Genomic DNA, 22966 nt, shown 5'->3' with positions numbered 1-22966 from the left:
GCGCTCGCCGTCCCGGGCCGTCTCCCGCTTCAGCTGCGGTCGTGGCGGCACCTCAGCCCCGCCTCAGGGCCGCGCTCACCTCTTCCCGCCGGCGCCCGGGGAGGGGGACGTGCCGCCTGGTATTAATGCCATTTCTGAAGCCCAGGTGCTCGGTTCGGAGTCCTCCACGCGAGCGGGATTTCAGAGAAGGCCGTGGCATGGCTGCCTGAGGAGAGGGGCGCCTGAGGGGTGGCCGGCAGCCCTGCTCTGTCAGCCCGCTGCCTGTGGGAGAGGGTGGCTGAGGTAACCGCAGCCCTCCCAAACACAGCAGAAAAGGAGGGACGTGTTTCTAGCTGCAGGTTCAGTCAAATGTGGTCCCTCAGGCCTGATAAACAACCAACTCCTGCTGGAGCTCTCGTTTTCCTCAACAGCCCCCAGCTGAGCATCAGCCCTTTGGGGGTACCCCCCATCCAAGGGGTACAGCGTTTGACTGGCCAGGTGTTTCAATCAAGTTATCCCAAACCCCTGAAAATGTAAAATTAATACAATCTTCAGGTACATTCCATTTACCCCTAATTCTTGGGGCCAACTTGTCCAGTATCCAGCTTACACATACCTTTTTACTCATGAGCCTTAAACACCCTTGGCCTCAGGCTAATTTTTTTCAGTGTTACAGGTTAGAAATGCCTACTTTCTTTCAATGGCATATTCATCTGCAACCATCACAGGAAAATAGTTTAAAAACTGATCATTAATAACTCTTAACACAAAGAGTGCTTTTCACCTCCTTCTGTAAGTATCAATTAGTGTATTTGGGGATGCCGGAGAAATTCAGGATTCCTAAGATTACATCTTCACCATTTCCCAAAGCTGTAAGCTTCAAGAGAGAGGGCACAGCAAACCTTCATGTTCTCCATTTTGCAGGCTGCACGGCCTGCCCTTCCTTTTTATTGTAAGGCTCCCGCCAATTCCTTTGGACATCTGTAATTCTGTTCTCCATTAGTTCAACCAACTGCCGTACCTTCCAGTGTAATCAGCATCACTCCAACCTCACTTTCTTTCTGGGTTTTCCGAGTCCTGTTAATCTGAAAACAGATAAGAAAGAGAGTTAATACTGACATTGGGAGCATCATATTAAAGGTGTCTTCGATCTCTGTTCACTATGTTCACTCTGTTCACAAGTGGCAGCTTGCTTAGACTTTACTGGTCGTCTTCTCAGATCATGTACTAATGATTCAGGTGCCAAATCCATTTTACTTGACAATTTTATTTGCCCAGAGATGTGGATCAGTCAGCAGGCCAACTGCACCAGCACTATTACTCCTGATGTGTTGTGGGAGTGCAGACGTAAGTCATTTTGTAGAAGCCTGTGCAAACGTGGCAGTAGCGGTCCAGCCCTAATACTTGGCTCTGTTCCCCAGGTGGAAGAAATTGGCCATTTCTGATAAAAGAATAAAATATATAGACATAAAGAATTTGCCTTTAATTTGACCTCTTTTGGATAAAATCATCGAGACCTTTGCCTCAGGTCCCAACAGTCTGTACACTGGCCCTCTGAACTGAGAACTGAGTGGGCTCCACAAGAAGCGAGTTGTTCCCTGTTCTTCTTCTAGGCCATTAGCTATTCCTTTGATTAGTCTGCCTTCATCCCTCAGGGTCTCACATTTCTTTTCCGTACATAATATGCCATACATTGTATTACTCTTAGCTCAGTTTTAGAGCACTGTAGAACACATTTTTCTTTCTGGGCTTGTCCACCATGAGCTCATATACTTCAGATCTCTTTCTCTTCCCCTGATCATTGAAAATAAAATATCACAAGTAACCTAATATTTTTGGATCCATTCAAATCCTTAAAAGCTGTGGTAAATCCTAACATCATGGAGATGGGTGAGATTAGACCTCGAGTACCCACAGAAATGAAATGTATGATTACATCCTTTGCAGTTCTGGGCTCCAAATTAGCCTGTCAGGTTTGCATGTACTACTTCTGCTGACTTCAGTGGGAATTGCACATATGAAACTAACAGAATAATCAGGCCCTGAAAATTTGAGCTTGTGTCCCCAAGCAGAGCTACTGCATTTTTAACTGATTCAGTGTGAGATGCATCTGTGACCCTAGAGCAACAGCAACAGCTGGGAGTATGTGCTGGCACCCAGAAAGCTAGTGCTGTCTTTCCACATGGGATATACAGCAATCTCCAACCTGCCCTGCTTGTATTTAAAACACAAACTCAGATATAATATAAAGGAAGTGTTTCTGTTACCATGACATCGAGCAAGAAAATAAACATTGCGCTCCCTAGAAAATGAAATACAAGGTAACAGAGCGCTTTAGCAAGTCTAATGGCAGAAGTCAGAGCCATCATAACACATTATAGCAGACAAATGAAAAGGTTGATTTTGATAACTTGAAATAAGAGAGGAAAATATTGCAATATTTTTCACACAGAAAAAGACACAGTCTAGATACTCTTTGTCTCAACCAAGTGTTAAAAAAGCACTATTTTTATTTTCATTTTAATCTTCTGTTTTTGAAAAGCTGCTGCTTTTTTTTTTTTTGCCTGAATTCCTCAACTGAGGGATAGGACCAGACGTAGAAGTCAATAGGAACTTCCTAGAAATCCCCCAAGCAGAAATTAGATTATTTTTCAAAAAAAAAAAAAAAAGAACCTGGAACAAATAATTCAAATCTAAACCACAGTGAATTTTACTATTATCGATAAGATGTGGCATTATTCCTGAAAGAAATATGTATTCAAGTGTTTCATACCTGATATTGATGGTTCAGCATCCCAATTCTTCAAATTCAGGCTGACCAGCCACTCACTGAGGAAAGCAAAAAGTTACATAGATTATCAAATCTAAAACTGAAGGCTACACAAGCAGTTAGTATTACACAACCACACATAAGTCAGTGCAAAGGAAATACAACTGATCATCAAAAGAAAAATAAAATAATTACAGCATTTCAGGCACATACTTTAAAGCAAGCTTCCAGGATACGTACATTATAGCCTTTTTTTGTTAAAGTAGATAAAGTTCTTGGCTTAATGTTCAAATTCCAGTCTTTATTTCTGTACTTAAAGTCCTGTTTGTAACTGATGGTACGGAACTTCCAATGATAATTCAGTAGAAATCACTTCATTCAACAGATAGAGGAGTTATACTGAGTGCTGGGCTCAAAATTGTTGCAACATTTATGTGCATCTCTCTTCAGGACAGCAATGAAATCCTAATTCAATATGTGTAACTTCAAGGATCTGACCTTGCATTGGTATATTATTCAAATACATCACGCCTGTGTATACTGTTTTAATGCATTTTATACTCTTTTAATTTTGATCTGAAATAAGATGTCTTCCTCAAAAAATGTGAAAAGGTTTCTTTCTTTCAGTTCAGAGTACATCTGTAGAACTCATATGCCTGCCTGTTTGTTGTTATACTTAGCTTAGATGTGGGGGCTTCTTTGCCCTCATTTTACAAAATCGCAAGCCTTCCTGGTACAGACAGGAGTCAGGCACATTCTTTTCAGCAAGTCCATCACCCACTTACTCTGCCCAATTCTATGAAGTAAAATCATGGCCACACGGCTTAACGTTAATTATTTATTTCATGAAGTTATCCATTTTAGAGCTGAATTAGTGAAATGCAACTGAATTGAGCCAAAGGCTCGGACTGGGCTGCCATTTTGACATTCTCATCAGGGAAATGATGCTGTAAACACCCATACTTGATTCACATGCATGGTCTCTTGGTTGCCTACAGTAATGCCCATCTGTTCGGATGGCATCATGCCCACTCAAGTTGCTCAAGGGAATACATGCTGGGCAGTGATTGGCTTAGGTAAGTATTTTTCAAACTGGGTCGGTGTCGACCTCCTTTTGGGAAGGCCCAAGAGGAAAAGGAAACAAAAAGAATTTTCATTTTTTATTTTAATGGATTGTTTTCATTTAACATTCAGCAAAAACACCACCATCCATAAAACATTCAGTAGATGGTTTTGCTAATTCCTTGGTACCTGTGACCCCAGCAAGGAAAAATAAATTCAACTATATTCTCATTTTTTAAATAAATGAGTTTAACTTGTTATAATGTCACAGTCCATGTAACATTAAGACCATCTCATCTCCAGAAAAGAAACCTGTCTCAGCAGGCATTGCCCCATTCTGACAATTGAACTAATTTCTTTTGTTGATGAATATTGGTCAACACTCAAATATCTGAATTGGTATTCTTACCAAAAGTCATCGCTTGAATTCTGCAGGCAGAGTGGTGAGCAACACTGTGCCAAATTATTAGTCAGATCAAATGAATGTTACTGTACAAAAATGCAATTCCAAAATACACAACAGACACAAACATGCATAAAGATACAGATGATTGATGAGCAGTATCATGAAAGGATTAACCTCTTTTGGTTCCTAAATTGGAATAATTTCCAAATATACCCTTTTACTTCTCCAAAGCAAAAGAACTTTGCTTTAGTGAAGTGTATTGTACAGCTAAGCCATTGTCTGTCACATTGCTTTATCAAACAAGAAGTAAGGGGGGGGACATACCACCCTTTCTTCCTGCAAATAAACTGTGGGGTTTTTTACTTAAGAGAAAGATACCATTATTACCAAAAAAAAAAAAAAAAAAAAAAAGAGGAGGAAAAAAAGATGAAAATAATCCAGCTCCTTTTCATTTGGGAGACAAAAGCCTTTCAGTGCTGCGTCCATGCGCTCTGACTACTGTTTTGACACTGTGTCAAGATGCTCCCACTCTGCTCCAGGTCTCAGATCACAGTTGGAGTGTCTTGATAGAGTGTTGAATCAGTAGTGTCAGCAAGTCTCAGAACAGAGTCAAAGAGCCTCAACGTAGCCTCGGAGCAGGTAGAGTCAGAGAGACCTTTCCCCCAAACTGAAGTAGGCAGAGGGTGCTCCATTTTTTTTTTTATTTTTAATTGTTTGTTTTAAAACATTTCAACCCAGCTGCACCAGGCTCATGCTTCTAATTACTAGTCTTTCTTGCACTAAGGTATTAGAGGCAGCTCTCTCCCAACCCTGAAGAGCTGTTAAAAAGCAGCATGGAATAATGTTAATATTTTCTTGAAAGAGCAAGCCTAGGCACGGGAACAGAGGACCTGCACTTTCTCAGAGCAGCTGGCACTGTAGAGAAGGTTTGTTAACAGGGCCACACCATGCTTTGGTGGCACCTTGTTTGGCTGTGTGATAGCACTGCTGTGCCACCGTGGAAAAGAGCGCAGGGAGCCTGCGCCCTGGGACCCTGATTTCGCTGCTGTTGGAGACCCAAAGGGAGATGTGATGTTCTCTATCATAGCCACTGCCTATATCTGCAGTCCAATGGAGGGTTGGAAGGGACCTTGAAAATCATCTAGTTCCACCCCCCTGCCATGGGCAGGGACACCTCCCACTACAGCAGGTTGCTCAAAGCCCTGTCCAGCCTGGCCTTGAACACCTCCAGGGATGGGGCATCCACAGCTTCTGAGGACAACCTGTTCCAGTGCTTCCCCACCCTCACCACATTTTTGTTCTTTTAAATATTTTTTTTATTATTACTTCACTTAGAGGAGTAATGTTGCGTCTTCCTTGTAAAGTCTGCCTCACATCTTTAGATCATCACTAATGCAACAGCATGGCTTGAAAAGCTCAATACCACACTAAGGCACCCCTCAGATGGATCAAATGAAGGGATATTCTAAGTAAGTGTGGGTAGAGACTGAATTAAACGTATTATAACCATGGGTAGAAAAGAGGATTGGCAAGAGGAAAACTGTAACACCAGTAAAGGCCAAGGGGCAGGACATGGCGCTAGTTTCTAGCACTGTTTTGTAAAAAAATAACTATTAAAATAAAAATGTTTTAAAGACTGAATATGAAAACTATTCCTGGGCTTCCTCCTAGAAAAGACAGCAAAAGTGCACAGATCCCAAGATTTCAAGCATTGCTGCCAGAATAGCCACGTCTGGGAGGACCAAGCTACATCTAAGGCAACAGCCTCTAAAGCACTGAATAACAAGCATCACGTTTTGGGATGAGATGGATGTCATTTGAGAAAGAATGAAAAAGGATCAGGGTTTAGAAAGAAAATAACTAGACTTAAGAGGCTGGATTAGAAAAAGTAAATAGGTCAAAGCCAATTTTGCTGTAGCTTTACATCTGAATATGTAATCCAGTCAATTTTGTATGCTAACTCCAGGGGGGCGCACAGATCAATGTATGTAATTCCGGTTAAATGACCACTGCAGAGTGAGATGCATGCATTCTTCTCACAGCTGAGCCAAATTTATCCCTGATATAAATGCAGTGATTTCAATGGACTTTTAGGAGGGATACATACTCATTTATATGGTCAATACCTTCTCAGTCACTTGTTGCTTATGCAGATGCAATGTTTACCCACCCACAAGCAAAGTTGTTTTTAATTTCTCATTAGTTACTTCTTCCTTGTGATTGAGCTGTGGTTTACATAAAATATTAAAGTACAGTTACAAATAGTTATACAACAAAGTAATAAATGCTCAAGATCATAGCTAATAAAATTTTAAATGTTTCAAATTCTATTTTTGAAAGCTGTGTAACAAAATGGCAGTAGAGGCTTCAAGTGAGCAGGAAATACGCAAAATGAGAAGCGGGAAGAGGGACTGACCTCCCTACAGAAAGCTGAGGCTCAGCCAGTATTTACTACGTGTTCTGAGATCCTTGGAGTAAGATACTATTTAAGGTGCAAAGTATTTCTATTTAAAACAAAGAAAACTCACTGACTGTCGTGGTGACTTTCTTGCAGGCACTTTCACAGCCAGTAGAAGATGGGGTTTTCCTTCTCCTCTGCCCGGGCTGGCCCTGCAGGGCCATTGCACCCTCACCAGCTGCAGAGGAGCTCTCTGACCTGTTGTGACCATTTGCTTCCACCCACCGCAAAGAGCAGGTCTGCCCCAGCGCTCTCCCAGCTGTCTCTGGAGGTAAAAGAGAAATTAAAGATTGTATCATCGAGGCACAAATTAAAATCTTTACTGGTAGAAACCTGGTAGAAAGTCTCAGAAGAGAATGAATTATGTATTTGAACACTTAAGATTTCCTTGCCTTTATTACAGCATGGGGTCTCAACTCTGCTTTCTTCCCTGCACTTTATTACATGGTTAGAAGTCCCACAGTAGGAAACTTGCAGTTTGAATTTTGAAGCACCTATAGTGTCATACTTTTTATTTTAATATTTGTCACCAACAGTGCCGACAGATAAAAAGTGCTGGCTCCCCACAGCATGATATGCGGGATTTTCAATAGAGCTACACAATTGCTTTTGCTAAGTGCTTGCGGGGCTCACAGTGACAAATCCCGCAAATTGCTGCATTCAGGCCACTTTGCAGTGCTGTACCAAGGCAAGTGGTATTAAAAAAGTTAGTTGCTTGCAGGAGGGACATATGCCTAAATAGCTGATTTATTTTTAAAGTCTTAAGCAATTGTCTGAAGACATTTCTGCAACTCAGTTCAATAATTGTAGCAATTAAAAGATGGACAAAACTTTTTGTGTCACTTCTTACTTTCAATTTATTCTGTGCATTGCATATAGTTTTAGAAAAAAAATAATCTTTTTCCAGCTCCAAAGTTTGCTGGCCAAGTAAGTCCCAGAAGCAATGTCACCAATCGTGGTGACATTCTATTTATGGATTACTACTTCCTCTTCTTCTCCTTTATTGTCTTTAATTTGGTTTTATCATTAATTTATAGGAATATCGTTGTTCAAATTCCAGCCTCAGATCAGTATTATGGTGTAAATTATTTCATGTGCACAGCAATGCAAGGTGTGTAATAGTTACACCTGAGGTATCAGGGGAGATTTTTGTATCTCCTGTCTTATTCACAGGTCAATTAAAAAGCTGATTAAACCCAAAAAGTCTATGATGATAATTGTTGGAAATAGACCGAGATGATAATTGGTTTAATGACTGCTAAAGGAGTCATTGGGATGTGTGTCTCTCAAGGAGCCTGAATGGCACTTTAAGAGCTAGATTCATCCTGGGTGTTGGTTGTTGACTTTAATGGTATTACTCCAAAATCTGATTTAGATCAACTTATGAAATATTGCAGACAAGACAAATCATTTTTAAAGGATGTCTCTGCTGAGCTTTGGTGTCTCTCTTGAACTACCTTATTCAATGTCAACTCCTCCGGTACAAATTCTGCCTGTACAGCTTGAAGTATCTCTATAAGGTGGGAATTCACTGAGGGTTTTATATTTTTATACATTTTTTTCTAGCATAGCAGGAAACAAATTCTATATAATAACTAGAAAATGTAGGCCGAGACCATCCTCTGCACAGGAAATTTCACTCAGAGGGCTGGACACCCAGCAAGGTCCTATTCACAGACGTCTCTTTGTATTTTTCTGCCTGGAACCAAAGAAGGGGATTCATGCCAAAACTCTGCAGGGTATGGAAATCTATCGGCTGTTCTGTGCTTCTGCATGTCTTTCAAAGTGGCTTCTGATTTGGGGAGCCCTAAATTAAGATCCATGGGCTTGGGGTTTTAAGGTTTTGGTTGTTTTTTTTTAATAAGGACTCAAAACCTGCAGCTTCGATTCAAATAGGAGTCAGAAACATTCGATACCTTTGAAAAACCCCTGACATATCATTCCTCATACTGAGGACCCAGAACAGCAAAAATTTAGACCAAAATGATTTCTCCAGGCTAGTCAGTATTAGAGAATAGTGCAGAAGTCAGAAAACCGTTCCTGCTGGTTCTCAGTCCACATGCACTGCCTAGGCTTGGAAAGGCTATAAGGTTATAAATCTTTCAGTGAAAACAATTCCTGCTTCATGCCATCAACATTGCCTGAAGACATCTGCGTAGGGCATCTCTAGAGGAGGCTCCCATTACTAGACCTATGCAGAAGAATAATGAGAAACTTGCATCCGGTTTGAAAGACATTAATGAGTCTCTCTTGGATACAAAATATTTGTTCAACACCCTTATGGGCAAAGTAACATACAGCTGAGCTGGGGAAGCTCTGGCTGAATAGGATGCACCGATAGGTCTCGGAAAAGGAACAACACAGAGCTCTGCAAAGAAAGAAACCGTTTTTCAGGCCAAATTTGCAGTTCTGGTGCTTACATGTGACCGTATTGCTTTGAAAATACGTTTTCCAGCACCTACTACTTCTCCATTTGTTCCAGTGGGGTTTCACATGCCATAGGGGTATTCTGGATTCCTCACTGGTTCTCTCATTTTGCGTTTCTATCCTCAATAACATTTTTGACAAAAAAATAAATAAATACATTTTTCAGCATCTTAAATGAACTGTAGACATATTGACTGTGTTTCCCTCTCCCCTCCCTCCAGATTTCTCTCTCACACGCAAATATATTTCAGGGTTCGGGTGTTGGTTTGTTGTTGTTTTTTTTCCCTCTCCCTGAGCTTGGTGCATCATTGAGCTAATGATGCACAGTCAAGTTATCCAGTATCATTAGATTACCTAAGGCTCTGATCCTAGTGTGCCTTACATATGTGAACATTTAACTCCTTGAAGTCAAGGGAAATGGTTGTGTACACATTTGCAGTGCAACATGAAAGAAGATGCATTTATCTGGCAGTTCCCAGAAGGCAAAGGAGGTTGGTGTATTCTTTAATGTAATGTATCAATAACTGGAATTAGGCTATGAAATGAAGAATGGAGGGCAGGGGCGACTGTGGACTTAATTTGCATTTAATGCTTCATTAGGGTGCCAAACCCCTCAGTAAGGGAAGGGGAGTTAGCATTCCTGTTTCCTGGTACGAACACATCTTATCTACGAGTAAAGGCTGCCTCCCCTCACAAGCAGGGTACCAGGTATCTCAGCTTCCTCTTATGTCCTTTTAGCAAATAACCAATTTACAGCCTTAAAAAAATTACCAAGTGCAGAACTTCCCGTTGCTTTTGTGCCTCTGCCCACTCTCAGACAACCCTTCTAAAGCCACACCATTGTTCTGCATCAGACTTACCCTTACCACACAGCTGCCGTGTGAGCACTGGCAAACTGTAAATCTGGTGGCCCACACAGGTGCCACTGCTGGAGGTGTGGGGAAGGGTGGAGGGGGGGAAATGTAGAGAAAGCAAAAAGAGAGACCTAGAATTTGAAAACAGTAATGCAGCTAGCCAGGGAGCAGATGAGAAGTATACACGGCAGAGGGCTATCACCAAAACTCCAGGTTTATCTGGTAATAGGAACAGCCAGTACAAACCTACAACAGCCAGGAGATTATGTACATGGCTTAGGTCAGCGGAGAACCTCCCTGGCAGTGCTTCGCACTGGCCTCATGCTTGCGCCCACGCACCCTCTCAGCTTCAAGCCTGAAACCAGGGTGAAAGACGGGATTTTATTTGAACACAAGTGCTCTTGGCACTGTCACAGAAATTATCAGGCCAGTTAGGGAGAGAGAGGCAAAACTAATTAACATCATGCACTGCATCCACTGGCCATACCACAGTTGGGTGTTGCCCACCTTCTCCTTTCAGTCCATCCACCTCTTTTTCCATTGTCTGTACACCAGACCTCATTCTGCTTTCAGCTGAGGCCTCATCTTCCAGGTTTGCATGGTGTAGCACTGAGGATATACACTGTAATATAACGTGTTGCATATTTCTTAGGAAATACACAACACTTGATCAAGTCTTAAGCCACAAGAGTCCTCATGAAGAAAAATGTTTCTGGGTCCTACGTTGGGTGAAACTGTCATTCCCCATTAGCAACCCAAATTGTTTCTTCTATGTGAGGCTAATGGAAGCTCTTGACCATTTCTTTAGCACCGCTGCAAAAGCATTAGCTGAGCTCATCTGCACACTTCCTTAACCCTCCCTCTGTGGCAGGTGTGCACCGAGATACTTTGTGAATAAAACAGAAAACGTACAGTAGAAGCTGTATCCTTTGCAAATGGCACGTGTATTTTATAGCTTTCATACGTAGAAGCCAATTTCTTGAGGAACAGTTCCTATAAATTGCAACTGGAAGAAGAAGATGCACTTATTTATTGCATTGCTTTCAACCAGGAAAAAAAAATGTTGTTTCTCTCTCCCTCCCCTTTAAATTAAAGGCCGGGTAGAAAAGAGCCCAGCACCTCAGGGACGTGGCTTCGGCACACGCAGCTTGGAGGGCTCGTTTGCTGGCTCGTTTATTGTGAGGGAAGGATCACGCTGGGGGCCAGGTACCTCTTCCAGTCACGTAAAACAGAAGACATAGATAAACATATATTTTTTTTTAGTTCAAAGCAAGATTTTAGTTGGTACTAAAAGATTTTGGGGCTAAAGATTTTTTTCAAAAGGCTTTTTTAGCAGGATTTTTTACACACGGAGGAGTCCTGCAATGCACTTGCTCTCTAGTCCCTGCTTCCCAAGGATACCGACTGTGCTGTGCAGGGCTTTAAACGCCAACACACCTTTGGGAACATCAGGAGAAGCAAAAATCCAGAAAACCCAGTCTGTACATTCTGCCACAACTCAGTAAATACCCTGCATTGCCTCTCTGACCTGCTCGAGCAGGTTGACACCATGTACTATTAATACAGACAAAGTAGTAAAACCCAGGTATGGGTAAAATAGCGAAAACACTTCCATGGCATTTCTTTACCTGGGGGCTTTGATGTCCATAAAGCCCTCCGAACCAGCGTTTCGTTTCTGACAGGGCAGCCTGTGAAATCCATGCAGAAACGGGGTGGCAAAATGGCTGCCGGGGGGGGGCTGAGCAGCGGCCCGGTCCCCTGCCCGGCTCCTGCCCCGGCTCAGCTCTCTCGGCTTCAGAGAACAAAACAACAAGCTTTGATTTAAAAAAAAAAAAAAAAGCCCCAAAGAGGCTCGGGAGCACATCAGCCTCCCCACTGTGAGAGGAGGCCGAGCGAGGCACCACAGGAAGGACGGGGGAGGCCGAGGGGCCCCGCCAGGGCTCGGCCCGGGCCACGGCGGGCGCCCAGCTCCCCACGCAGTGTGGGAAGGAGAGTGTCTCAGCAGAGCTTGGCCATTTCTGCTCCTGGCCACAGCCCAGCGCTCCCCTGTGCCCTCCCTGGGCCCCCGCTCTCCTCCACCCAGGCGCCAGGCCCCAGCGCCGGCCGCGGCCCCGCTGTCAGGCCGGGAGGCCCCGCGTCCCCCTTCCGTCCTCCCCGCTGGCGGGAGGCTGCGGGGCCGCGGGCCGGGTCAGCGGCGCAGCGTGGCGGAGCGGCCGCCTGCGGCGGGGACACAGATGGCCGGGGATGGCAGAAGGAAGGGGACAGGCGCAGAGAGCAGCGGGGCAGCGCGCTGCCAGCTCGGGGAGCAGCGGCCAGCAGCACAGGCAGAGCCGACGGGGTGCAGGACCGTTCCCAGCCAGCGCCCCCAGCCCCAATGGGGGGCCAGGCCCCCTGCGAGGTGCCGCGCCAGCCTGAGGGTGACCCCGGGCCCCTCTTCCCTGGCACCTCCAGGACAGAGCGGAAATGCTTCCCTTTTTCCCTCGGAAAAGGACAATCTCACATGGTTAAATTGCAGCGCATTATTAGGGCGGTGAAGACCATACTTTGTTAGCAATCTTGTAGGCGATGCAGTAATTAGCTTGTCTTTCTCTTGGGGTGCTCGATGTTTCTCCTTTGGACACCTCCTTTAGACGGGCAGTCTCCTTCTGTCACCTGCTGTCCTCTGTCACCTCTGTAATGTGCTAAGACTCAGAAAAGCAACAACAATTCACAGATAAATAGGTCAGAAGGCAAGCCCTGGCTGCCATTTGCAGGAGAGGGATCTTGAAGTTCTGAGGATGACAGCAATTCCATGAAGACAGGTAAAACTAAGGACAAACAATTTCACAAGAGGCAAAAACAGGGAGAAAAGAAAAAAGGCAAAGCAAAGAAGCACAAGGCACGCTCCCATCAGCTCCAAAGCCTGGTGGCCACTGCAGCTCCCGCCATCTGGGTGTCTGTGGTCATACGCTGCTGAGCTCGCACGCTTTCAACCATGACAGCACCTGCAGGGCGTTGTTCTTATCCTGGCTAAGTACTGCCAGTGTACCCCAGGGGTACGGCGCCCCAGACCTCTGCACCACTGCCAAACGTGGCTGAAGCTGGTCAGCTGCTGCGGCGGGGTGGAGAGGGGATTGCAGAAACCTCCCTGCTTTAGGATGTGGGTCTAAAAAATGTGGAGATGGCTTATGTAGGCCAGGGGAGGAGCCTTCACTGCCCGTACCACAGAGTGATTTACACATTAAAAGGCAGACAAACACACAAACCCCAACCTGTTCTTAGACATTGGTAGGAGAAAATGAGATGTGCATTTGGGACAAGGGATGTGTGGATTCTCTGCAATGGAAATGGCTGCCAGAGGGTGGATTTTCCATTAACTCCTCTGGAGGGCAGGAGTGTTGTGGAGGGACATCCCCCTCAGCCCCCTCACCCCTCTGATTTCTCCCTTTCATATCCCCTCTGAGCCGCTGCTCAGTGAAGTGACCTTCCCCAGTCCACTCAAAGATGCTCCAACACAAAGTGAACAGTCACTCACTCCCTCAAATGGTCCCCAAACTTCTTTTCTTTCCCTTTCTTTTGGAGTTTGCTTTTTCCAAAACTCTAAGGCACCTGACTGAAGGCGGTGACCTCTTGTTGAAGATCAGACAAGTATCTACAGAAGCACTAAATAAAACAATGTGTAAAGCCAACTACGAAGACAATATATCACCTGTAGGTACTGGTTGCTACCTCTTGCCTAAATATTCAATGCTTTTTGGATGTGTGGACTGCTGCAAATACAAGTCTTTTGTTAATCCATTGTTAATACGAATTTATATTTCAGTATTTGCCTAAACTTCAAGATATTAAGTTGTCTAGACAGCGTTTCTTTACACATTTAAAACTTTTTTCATGGTTTTCAACACTGTACTGGCCCTAATGCCACTTGGATCCTTAAGTGACTTTTGCCTAAAGCCCATCCTCAGCAAAAATTTCGGCAATTCTGGTTTGCGCTTACCTGTGAGTCACCCACGCCTCGATCAGCCTGTGCCAGCCCGTGTCTGCAACACCAGTGCACAGGAGCTGCGACTCACACAGACAGGCAGGGAAACATTCGGGGGATTACTGAAAGGCTCTCCATCCCATTTTCAATGTGTTGCAGCTGTTGAAATATAGGTGCCTTTGGAGCCAACATTTCTGACTGTTTTCCAAATGCCTTCCGTAGCACTTCTTGGCCACTAAGAAAAAGGGGGCAAAGCATGTACCAGAAGCTGTGATATTATCTTTCTCCACCTGCAGTTAGGCTCTCTTTTCCCTAGGAGCTTTTAACGGATACAGGAACTATATACTACGCTGGCGAAGCACTCCCTGGTGTGATTGCAGCTATGCCAGCAAAGCTGTGTTTTGTACCAGTGCAGGGCTGCTCTGCCCCCGCTCCCAGGTGGGACAAGCGGCACAGAAAAAACAGCCGCCCGGGAACCAGCAGACCAAGGCCCCAGGCTGGGCTGCAGAGCTCAGACCTGGCACCCTGGCCAGCACAGCCCCGCCTGGGGGGGCTCCGGCCTTGGAGAACGGGGTCAGGAAACATAAAGGGGTCAGGCAACAGCACTGCGCCCTGGCGTAGGCTTAGGACCAGCCCTGGGAGATGCAGGTGTCCAGCACATCACAGGTGCAGCTCTGTGGCAGGAGCAGAAGAGCGGACGGCTCTCCCTCTGCTTCCTTGCAGTAGCTTTCACCCACACGCCCAAACTGGACTTCTTTGCCCCTGAGAAGGCAGATGCCAAGGCAGCACCATCCCTTGCCGTGGTGCATGCTGTGATTATAACAATGACTGTTCATATCGGCCTGACTGTACCAAAAATACCTCAAAGCAACCCTGCAGATTCATGGCAGGTGTCCCTGCACCTTCGTTCATATTGTCTTAGAAAATTTAAACAAGCAAGATTTGTCCATTAGCGCTCAAATATTACCCAAGTACTGTAAGATGCTGGAGCACCTGCAGAAGAGGACCCCAAACCAATTTTTCCCCAGCCCTGGGGCACAGTCCAGCCCGTCTCCCCGGCCTGACTTGTGCTGCTTGTGAACGAAGATCACATACCTGAAAGGATGAAGAAGACGGAGCAAGACCACAGCCCTTACTCTTCTGCTTTGGGCTCCCCTACCTTTTAAAGGTAGGATGGAAAACCAAACTATTCCTTTCCTGCACCCCTGCCCATGGTCTGGACAGGGTTCAAGGCAGATGCAACACGCAGCTTAGACACCAGCCTGCTTGGTGCTGCCAGGCTGAGCGTGGACCCCAGCACCCCGGCCCTGTGCCCGCGCTTCCAGCACAGGTGCGGAAAATTGTGCAGCTCAGAACAGGAACCCCACATGGGGAGTTCCCCATCTCGGCACAGTGAATATACACCTAGTTTTAACTAGTCAGCAGGGAGATGCTGCGACAAAGGCATGTGCTTCAGTACAGCACTACTAAAGCGGCTCTCAGAGTTGCATGGAAACATCAGTTCACTCTTGGGATTCCCAACACAGAACCCTTTCCTGAAGATAGAAACCTACATCTTCCTTTTCATTGCCCAAGGCCTGCGCAGAAGCGATCAAGCATCATTCCAAACCCAAGGCCTAGCAAAGAGCCTCCCCTTTCGGTATATCCATTGTGAGAACCCACTGCCTTGCTTTTAGCACAGAGAAGATGGCACAGGAGCTGTTACCAGAGCAGATGATGTATGTTCCCCATCACCTTTTCTTGCAAGGACATGTCTATAAGCCTGTACTGCAAGACACTTCTTCATTTCCCATCTTAAAATGTTGCTTACGAGTTAGAAATATGCATACATTATGAATGAGAGTAATGAATTGGTGATTTCATTAGCTAATTTTTCATCCCATAAACATCTGTGCCATGGCTTATGGAGAAATAATCAGGTAGAAAGCTAACACTCTTTCTAGAAATGGATCGTTTTAGTACAATGTTGCGTAAACAGTGAGCTAAGAATTATCTAGATAAAACCAGAACTGCCCTCTTTGGAATTAAGAAAAGTCATTCCTAGTTTTGTTATATTAGGGTTCATAAATTTATCACAAATCAAAATGTTGAGCCTAAACTCTGACTGTCCATGCAATGCTATTTCAGCAGAATAGCTGGCAGAATAAAAAACGTATCTATCATTTGCCCCAAATGGGACATTACTTCATTTTTTTGAGAAAGTTGAAACTTTTCTCAAGCTAGAACTTACACGTGCTCTGTTGCTTCCCGCTGGAGGGATGACCCTGCCTTGCTTATAGCCGGTAGCCTTCCTTCCCTTAAACGTGGTACGTCCCACTGTCTTGAAGGAGCTTTGTGTGTGCAACATGACCGTCAGCATCAGCAGGAATCTAAACGTTGAAAACGTCGTCTGCAGTGTCAGCAAGCTGTGCCCTTGCACTTGTTAATAAACTCACTGTATAAACTAATTTGGGCATTGGCTACACATCCTTCAAAACATTTTTCCTACAAAATATCACTTACATGCTCCAAGCCCAGACACAGCACAATGACAACCAGTTGTGCTCGAGTTCAGTGCAGCGATTTTGAAAGGCTCTAACTGTGCATATTCCTATGCCACAGTCTTGCAAAGCCTTGTACATCGTGGGAATGAGTAACCACATCATTTCAGCTGTCACAACTGCTAAACATCTTTCACGATGATTATGATTCATTCAAGCAGGAGATACCATGAGAACTGCATCTCACTAACTTTCCAAAGGTGTCCACGGTCCTTAAAATGACTGTTTCTCTGACTGGAGAGATAACTTACCTCATTACCATATAATATGTTTTAAAAGGGAAAAAAAAAAAAGCCTGCTAATTAGCTGTGTTAGGCTGCGTGATGGCAGTTTCAGGTGTCAGAAGAATGGCAGTTACACAGAGCTACAATACCTGTGGGCCTAGAAGTCCACGTGCTTGAAATATACAGTCTCCTACCAGCGTCCCCGAGGCCTGATCCAATATTTGCGCATTTGTACACAATCCAGAAAGCTTTTTTTTTATTATTGAAACAAAGAAGCACAGAGATGGGGTCAAGGCAGCTACAGACCAAGTCCCCTCCGTTCTTGTTGACTTGACTAAAAGTTAGGAGTATTTAAGAGTTAAGAGCTAAGAGTAGTTAAGCTAGCAACCCCTTTTCGCACACAGATTAATAGAAGATGTTCTTACCTCACCTCAACCTACCGTGGGAGCCTGGGAGGCACATCCAGGAGTGAGCACAACGCCAGGCGCAGGAACGCGGCTTTCACTTTCTCCCAATCTTCCTTCCTCCTGGGGTGAGAACGCTCTCCGCCGCCGAGGGAGCCATCACTTTGTGATTTACACACATCAGGCAGCAGTGGTGATGCAGCGTGCACTGACAGACAGACAACCGCTGACGCTAAGCTCATGTATTCCCTTTATTGAACTGTACTAGTTATTGCAATCAGATTAAGTCACATTTATAAAGCAGACCATCCAGTTGCACTGAAACCGATTATATTCATTACATAGTTTTAATCACTGTCCGGTGAACTGGCAAATCCAATCAAAGCATTAGTCTTTAATTAAAAAATTAAAAAGAAATATTCAGACAATAGCCAAGCAATCACATCACAATGCACAGTTATCTAAAATTGCAATTAAAAAGCAGTTAACAAAAAAGAAAAAAATCACACCTAATCTTTAACTATCAATATAATACAAGAAGCAACAAAGGGCAACAGCATCAAAGCAGATTTATCTAACACTATAAATTCAGTCAGAAGCAGAAGCTCTAAAGTACACTAGCTGAAGCAGGACAATAAAAAATACTGAGCATGGAATACTTTTAATCTCTTCCATTAATATTCATTTCCAGCTGCTTATAATAGCAGCGCCTCATGGCCAAATCATTAGAGTTTTACATCTGGGTTGCAAATGACACTTTGATTGGATGTAATGTTCAAATGGTCCTCCCCACTGTGCCACCGTCAAGTCTTCTGCAGAGAGGTGTCCTGTAGTGCCAGTGGCTCACTGTGCGTGCTGGCTCAATGTGTGGTTCTGGAAAGACGAAAAAAGGAGACATGCATGAGGGGCAGAATAATAGAAAGCATGCCCATACCCTCCTACTCAGTACCATTTATGCAGAGCTCGACATAAAAGCTTCTCAATTATTACAAAACAAAATGCAATAAAGAAAAAGTACTCATAAGTAACAGCTGCCAATATGACACATTTGCTTTGTTCTGACAGATCTGTTAATGCTGGCATGAACTTAGAAAAAAAATGCTGCAAGCCAAGTACAGCCATGAGGGTTTCTTTTTTTTTTTTTTTTTTTTCCTTTCAATACATATAAAGAAAGTGGTAACACTTTATGGGCAAAAAATGCCTTTAGGGATTCCCTTAACTGTAACAATTAAAAAAAAAAAATACCTGAATCACGGGGGGGAACCTCACCATATTTTACTCTTTTATTCTCACTAGTACCGGGTGCAAGTACTGGCAGCAAGAGACACCAGATTGTGACACACACTTCTCAGTCCAAGAAATACTTCGGCAATAACAGCTGAACCGCCAGTTCAGGCACCAGGGTAATACACCCAGCAGAAAAAAGGCTGGATGTGTAACCCAGAAGTTAAATCTCTTTAAAGACTAGACTTTGCTCTACATATTTCTTTCAGCAGTTGTATTTTTTTGTTCCCCTTTTTCCTTTTGGTAGATTTGTAATAGCCTCATGTCATCACGGTATCTCGCATCAGAGGATGCTGACCTGCCTTGCCATTTTGTGCAGGAGCCAATAAATCGCAAAGCCAACCTTGGAAGCGTATTTTTAGAGCAGCACCAATTCACCTACATTTTGTGTGCTGACTGAATCCCAGTCCTACATATAAGCTCAGCTTTATTTGTGTGACTATTCAACTGTTTGAGCAACTAGAGATGCGCTTCATGGTGAGCTTTTCTTGAGGTGGGTTGCCAGCATCCCCAAATATAAAAATTCATTTGCATTATTTCAAGCCTAGGCAATTTTACTGGTCTCCATCTGCCTAATAACAGAGCCAGGCAAGTCCACCAGCTTGAAGAATAAGTTTTTAAACACGAGAATGAATTTTGAATCTGATTATTTATTTACAATCGCGAAGCTTTAAAATAAGATATTTTAACTTTTCATAAATCATCTGGTCCTTCTACGCTATCCACAGTTACATCTTGATCAGGAGAAAGCACGATCCTCCGCTTCTTCCAGAGATGACAGCTCCCTGATGAACACCGTCTGTGGGAAGAGCTAATGGGCAGCCTGCGACGCGCGGGGCCAGGCGGCGGTGACCCCATTTGCAGGCAGGAGCATTTCTGGACTCTGCACTCCCAAAAAGTGACCACCAGGTGTCAGAAGTGCTGCTGAGTTCCTAAATCGTGGCAAAAGTTCTCTGCGATATCGTGCCGGGTGGGCAGCGAGGAAACTCCGCGCAATAATGGTCCGGCTTTAACATGCCCGGAGGTTACAGGGGCAGCACAAGCATCGGAGCTGGAAGGGGCCCTTGTGACATTAAATACAATCAACTGACGGAATCACAAAGTAACCGGTCCTTGTTTATCATAACCCTCTGAGCACACGCCAGTCTGTGACGCGAACTATTTCAGAATCAAACCCCAGCAGCGCTGTGCAAAGACCTGGGAAGCTTATCAGGGGATGGAGCATTATACTCGAATAACGTCAAGTGAATCGGCAGTTGAAACTACTTTGCTTTTAGACAATTCAACATCACCAAACATAAAATCCAGTGGCTTTTTACTTTGCTACACATGGAAATTTTCCTGGCCTTAGTAAGGAATGACCTTTGCAGTGCTGGATGTTATTCTCAAGTGAAATAATGACTTTATGGAAGAGCCCTACAGACACAATGGCAGCACTGACAGGGAGCTTGTCCACTAAGCGCACCTAGGAAAGCATGGGAACGTGAAAGAATACACAGGCCTCTCTGCGCTCAGACATACTCCTCAGCATTTTAACAATGGCCATTTCTTGTGCGCTTCATTACAGCTCTATTTTTAGGTCATCCTGAATATCAATAAAAAAAGCAAAAGGTTTACCATCTTCAAATCGAAAGAAGAGCTATTCATGGTAGACAAATCCATACTTATTTAGGCAGTGTCATTTAAAAGATAATGCACAATCAGCACTAGATGCATGACGCACGGTCTACAGTCAGGGAACATGATTTCAAACTTGTGTGGCTGCTGCATTGATTACACCAGGCAGGTCAATAAAGGAATGGTATGTGGCTCTAAATCTGATAATGAAGCTTTCAGTGTGAGCCCTCCCTCCTCTAACATAGGTTAATAATATGTTCTGAACACTCCTAATACAACGAATATACACCCCTAATGCAATGAGTATACTGTGTTTGTGAGGAGAGTTTACACAAAGAAACAGATTATACTCAAATCCTGCAGCCATTCAGAGCTGGGTCAGGCAGGAGCTGAGAAACTAGCCGTGTCATAGGGCTATCAGTTAAAAAAAAATAAAAAAAATACATTTTTCATATGCAAATCTTGATTTTTGTCTTAATATCTTAATATATCTATTCCCCCTGCATGCATTACTGGCAGCCAAGATGCTCACTAGTCCCCAGACCAAGCAGTTAATAAATAGAGCCACATTTTATACAGGACCTCAGAAATGTATCTGTAACGCCTACGGACACAAGAGCCTGTGTGCCCTGAATCCCACCCCTGCCTTCCAGAGAGCAGATCCTGCACAAGCCACCTGCACAAATGTGCAAGTCCTGCGCGCCCAGGTGCTGGTGAACACCAGACCACCAGGTTCCTGCATGTGCAAACGCTGCATAACCACCACCAGAGCGTATTCAGAAGACCCACGAAAGCCTGCCCATATCCTCTGCAACCAGTACAGGTTTCTCACCTATTAAAATGTATTTCAGACCACACAAACATGCTTTCCAAACAAAGTCTGGCAACCTGTCTCCTATTGCTAGCAACTGTCACATCTTGTCTTCTTGCTTCTACTCCCTCCTCCCCGCGCGTGTGCAGCTCATTGGAATTGTGCTTTGCACGTGTCAGAAAGCGTCCGAGATGTTCAGGGCTTATGTCTCTTCTCTCACACGTGTGTTTCGCATATTTGACCCATGCTTTATCAAATAACTTTATTAGGCGCCTCCGTGTGTGCTTACAGACAAATTCCCCTGGCTGACCAGACTTCCAGAACAATTGAAAAATAAGTAAATCCTGGCACTGAGAATGCCCCGTGCCTTAGCAGGAACAGCCTGCAGCCCCACGCTGCACTGGGCTGTTCCAGGCGGCAGAATGAAACCATAAAGGCTAGAAGGGAGCGAGCATTTTGAAACGTGTGATGCTGCAGGAATGCTTCTACCCAAGTAGCCTGAGGAAACTTCAGCCACCTTTCCAGCAGGAAGGTGGGCTGGCAGGAAATAGCTCAGGTGTGATTTTTTTAAATCTAGAAGTTATAGTTTAAAATAATAAAAAAAATATTAACGGTGATTTCCAAAGGAAAATAGAACAGCCACAAAAAAACCGAAGCCTCTCCTTGCACATGCCTACCTGCTCACAAGGCCATTCATACACGCATGCATGTGGGGCCGGCAGGAGGCAGGACATAATTTGGAAGCTGAACAGTAAAAATGGCTCTTCACAGCTCCTGTTAGGCCCCCTGGCTTACGCACGGCTCACAGCTGATACCCCACTGAATACATCATTCTGAGACATTATTGCAGCTGGAAAACTCTACAGCAGCACTAAGTCACCTGTCAAGATCAAGTAAGTCACAGCTTATTTATAGGACAAGGTTGGAAAATTTCTTCTTTTCTTTTCTTGATAATCATGCAAAATGGATAGCAAATCCGTTAGCCACGTCAGGGGGAAAAATGCAACTACCCCAAGCCTCGGGGCTGTCGCAGTGTTTAAGTGGAATTTTCTACTGGCTGCACAATCCCCAAATGAACCATTTGCGGAAGTGTCTGTGACCAAAGAACTGGGCGACGGGTTTTGCAGGAAATAAAAGATTTCAAAGAATGGTTGATTATTGTCCGTGTAGATACTGATTGCTCTCCAGATCTTCCCTGGGGACACCCCCTGCCTGCCCTCTGGATGCGGATCAAGCCATTTGTGCAGGACATCTACAATGAATATTTCTCTGTTTTTCTACATGCATTATTATGAAAACACTGGCACGACAATCTCCATTTTCAGAGCACCGTGTCAAGAAGGAAAGCATCAGGCTTGAAAGATGATCACTTACAGCAGTTCAAAGAACTCTTACAAGCTATATAAAGATCCAGAGAAAAAACACACACAAAAAGGCAGCACATGATGGAGCAAAGCTCCAAGCCAGGCAGTCAAGCTGGGAGTCTCCCACACTGCAGCGACGTTCACTGCCAACAAGTCACAGGTGTACTACACAGGAGCAGGTGAAAAAAATAAAATGCAACTGCAAGGGGTGTGATAATGGTTTGGGGCCATAATACATCCAGTCTATAGTGCCACTGTGCATCTGTTACGTATTTAGATATTTTGTACCAGCCGTTTAGAGTTACACTGTCTATGTGCGTGAGCATATACACCTAAAAAAACATATGTTATGCAGAGGCTAAGAAATGGCACAACAAGGCTGGTGGTGCCCACCACCCTCAAGTGAAATTCGTAAGCCTTCTGCAGCGTTACGCAGAGATTGGGACTCTGATGAAAGGTTATAAAGCCTCCCTTCCCCCTTTCAAATCCCATTAAAATGAACAGAAACCATTCCTCAAATCATTTCAACAGGAATTATACAGATAATAGATTAGTGCGACAAACGACCGACGCGGAACTTCACTGGTGATTAGCCATCGGGCGGACCATGCGCAGGAGCAGGCCCAGTGTTTCCCTCCCTGCCTCTCCCCACCTCCCAGCCCAGGTTTCCACCACCCCTTCAGGCACCGTCCGGCTCCAAGCCAAGGATCAGGGTCTCAGGGTCTCGGCTGGGGACCCCTTGGGGTTGTGCCCCCTCGTCCCCGTTCTCTCTCCTTTGTCCCTTACAGAGCGGGGCTGGGGGGGA

The 22966-nt window shown here is 44.5% G+C and overlaps 2 protein-coding genes across 6 annotated transcripts in view; both read right to left on the bottom strand.

The window, feature by feature from the left end:
- Positions 1-6805, bottom strand: part of LOC134514866 (plasmanylethanolamine desaturase-like) — a 57909-nt gene extending 51104 nt beyond the window's left edge. The window contains exons 1-3 of the mRNA XM_063333184.1: positions 6746-6805; positions 2753-2808; positions 1001-1064 (exon numbers count right to left, since the gene is read on the bottom strand). Coding sequence (XP_063189254.1) covers positions 1001-1064; positions 2753-2773 — 85 coding nt within the window. The 5' untranslated portion in view covers positions 2774-2808; positions 6746-6805. The remainder of the gene's footprint in view (positions 1-1000; positions 1065-2752; positions 2809-6745) is intronic.
- Positions 6806-17328: 10523 nt separating this feature from the next.
- The window catches only part of ZNF423 (zinc finger protein 423), a 234594-nt gene continuing 228956 nt past the window's right edge, over positions 17329-22966 (bottom strand). For all 5 annotated transcript variants that reach the window (XM_063334411.1, XM_063334413.1, XM_063334415.1 and 2 more), the window contains one exon: positions 17329-17958. In XM_063334411.1, the coding sequence (XP_063190481.1) occupies positions 17929-17958 (30 nt within the window). In that variant the 3' untranslated portion in view covers positions 17329-17928. The remainder of the gene's footprint in view (positions 17959-22966) is intronic.

This window comes from Chroicocephalus ridibundus, chromosome 4, assembly GCF_963924245.1.
Source record: "Chroicocephalus ridibundus chromosome 4, bChrRid1.1, whole genome shotgun sequence".
NCBI lineage: Eukaryota > Metazoa > Chordata > Aves > Charadriiformes > Laridae > Chroicocephalus > Chroicocephalus ridibundus.
The sequence above is the reverse complement of the archived record's forward strand: the minus strand, read 5'-3'. Positions and strand labels throughout refer to the sequence as shown.